This window comes from Scylla paramamosain, chromosome 26 (assembly GCF_035594125.1).
Source record: "Scylla paramamosain isolate STU-SP2022 chromosome 26, ASM3559412v1, whole genome shotgun sequence".
NCBI lineage: Eukaryota > Metazoa > Arthropoda > Malacostraca > Decapoda > Portunidae > Scylla > Scylla paramamosain.
This window is the reverse complement of record NC_087176.1, coordinates 5,482,501-5,485,000: the sequence shown is the minus strand read 5'-3', so window position 1 is coordinate 5,485,000 and position 2,500 is coordinate 5,482,501. Positions and strand designations below refer to the sequence as shown.

Sequence of the window (2,500 nt, the reverse complement as noted above, 5' to 3'; positions counted from 1 at the left end):
GGGTTTGGAGGGGAGTGGCGTTCCCCTGGTGGTGACCCTGGAGGACCCCCGCTGCAGAAACACGGGGCTGGCAGGGGGAAAGGGCGCCTCTCTGGCCATGCTCACCGCCTACAGGGAGCTTCTTGACCCTGACCAGGTAATGTGACCTTGCCTCGTGTTCCTGACCTTGGTAAACTTGCTTAGAGGTCGTGGGAAGAAACTGGTTCTCGAAATACTCTCTGTAATGGACTCAGTAATCAGGCTGTTAGTGCTGAGTCAACAGGGTGCTTTAAAAGATTAGATACGTGTTTGTGTAGGTATAGACTTACATTGATTCATTAACTGTCTTCTAAGTGAATGATACGCTATTAAGAAGGTATTTATAGATAGTTTCGAGAGCTGATTAGATAAATTTATTGATGGTGACAGAAATTTTGATCTTAATTACTGGTTTTGTTATATGTTGCTTAATTTTAGATCTGTTTTTTTTCTAACTTTTCCTTATTTCATCAGATTTTCTTGAATGTAACTTCTTGTAACTTTTTTCCTTTTTACTGATCTTTCTTTTTTTCATTCTTCACTAATTTCTTTTTTTCGCGTCTTTTTTAATATATATCTATTTTATTTTCGCTAACGTGTTCATTTTTTTCGTCCTTTCAATATTTGTCTCGTTTTTTTTTGTTTTATGTTTCTTTTTCTTTTTTTCTTACCTTTCATTATTTATGTCGGTTTTCGCTGATGTAGTCTTTTTCCTCACGTCATCTCAACATTTCACAAGTTTTTCTTTTTCTCATCTCTCAATATTTATCCATTTTTTTTTTCGCTAATATATTCCTTTTTATCTTACATCTCAATATTGCTCTATTTTTTTCGCTAAGAATTTTTTTACTGACGTTCTCACAGTTATATATCTAGTCTTTTTCTTAGTCTCCTCTTGAACCCCTGTAAGTTTTAATAGCTGACCTGTCACTTGTTCACCTACCTCTTGGTCCTGTTAGGTTAGCTGCTCTTGACCCTCCGTTTCTTTCCCTCTTGACCTCTTGGCCTCGAACACTTGTTATCTGTGTGACTAGACAGGCTATGATAGTGTGTGTACCTCTTCTCTCTCTCTCTCTCTCTCTCTCTCTCTCTCTCTCTCTCTGTTTTGTTTATGTTGGGCTTCTCTTGGTTTTGTTGTTGTTGTTGTTATTGTCATTGCTGCTCCTCTTCTTTTTCTTCTTCTTCTTCTTTTTCTCCTTCTTCTTCCTCTTCTTCTTTACACCACCACCACCACCATCACCACCGTTTCCCTCCCTCAGGAACCGTACGAGGTGCCCCCTGGGGTAGTGGTCACCTCAAGGGCGTGGGAGCTGCAGCTGGCCGCCTGCCCCGATTTGCAACAGGCTATCAGGAACCTACGCCTCGCCTCCGCTGCAGGACAGGCCGCTAGACTGAAGGAGGCGTGTTTGAGGTAGACTGGAGGGAGATGAGGAAGGAGGGTAGGAGGGAAATGAAGGAGGTAGGGTGAGGAAAGGAAGGATGAAAGTGAGGAGGAATTTAGGTAGGAGGAGAGAATTAGTGAGGAAAGGAATAATGAAGGAAGGAAGGAAGACGAAGCAGGAGGGAGGGGAGGAGGAAAATGAAGGATGTAAGGAAGGAAAGAAGTAGGAAATGAGGAGAGGGTGTGAGGGGAGAATAAGATGAATAAAGATGAGTAAGGAATAAAGATGAGAGAAAGAAGGAATGAGTCAAAGAATGATAGAAATGAAGTAACAGGAAAGAATGAACGAAAAAAATACTTAGGAGAAAAAGGGGACATAGATAAACGCGGAAACGTAACTAATTAATATAATAAAAAAGAGAAAGGAGGAGAATAAATAAATGCAAACAATAAAACCAAAAAATTATTTATACAAACAATTCATTCTCTCTCTCTCTCTCTTTCTCTCTCTCTCTCTCTCTCTCTCTCTCTCTCTCTCTCTCTCTCTCTCTCTCTCTCTCTCTCTCTCCCCCCAGAGCGGTGGAGGTGTGCAAAACCGTGGAAATATGCGCCGAGGTAACAGAAGCATTGCTCACCTGTCTAGCGGAAATGATTAATCCAGAGACGACTAGGTTTGTATGTGTGTGTGTGTGTGTGTGTGTGTGTGTGTGTGTGTGTGTGTGTGTGTATGTGTGTGTGTGTGTGTGTGTGTGTGTGCGTTTCTTTGTTTTTATATCAGTATTATTATTGTTTTTCTCACCATATACCTTCTACTACTACTACTACTACTACTACTACTACTACTACTACTACTACTACTACTACTACTACTACTACTACTGCTACTACTACTATTACTACAACTACTACTACTACTATTACTGTTATTATTATCAAGCCTGTCTGTCTATCTCATCTCCATTCATTAATTAATTCCTTCCCTTGTTTTTTCTTTACCATTATGATACTTGACTTTTCAGTGTGTGTGTGTGTGTGTGTGTGTGTGTGTGTGTGTGTGTGTGTTTGAAATGTCTTCTAGCTTCCACTATTTCTGTATCTTGC

General features: G+C 40.3%; 1 protein-coding gene across 4 annotated transcripts in view; it reads left to right on the top strand.

Moving 5' to 3' along the window:
- LOC135113629 (prodigiosin synthesizing transferase PigC-like) overlaps window positions 1-2,500 on the top strand; it is a 27,775-nt gene that overhangs the window by 8,208 nt on the left and 17,067 nt on the right. For all 4 annotated transcript variants that reach the window (XR_010274913.1, XR_010274914.1, XR_010274915.1 and 1 more), the window contains exons 10-12: window positions 1-136; window positions 1,278-1,429; window positions 1,975-2,070. The exon at window positions 1-136 is cut by the window's left edge and continues 60 nt beyond it. Coding sequence is in view for 1 of the 4 variants with exons in the window: in XM_064029025.1 (XP_063885095.1) it covers window positions 1-136; window positions 1,278-1,429; window positions 1,975-2,070 (384 nt within the window). In the remaining 3 variants the exon portion in view is untranslated. The remainder of the gene's footprint in view (window positions 137-1,277; window positions 1,430-1,974; window positions 2,071-2,500) is intronic.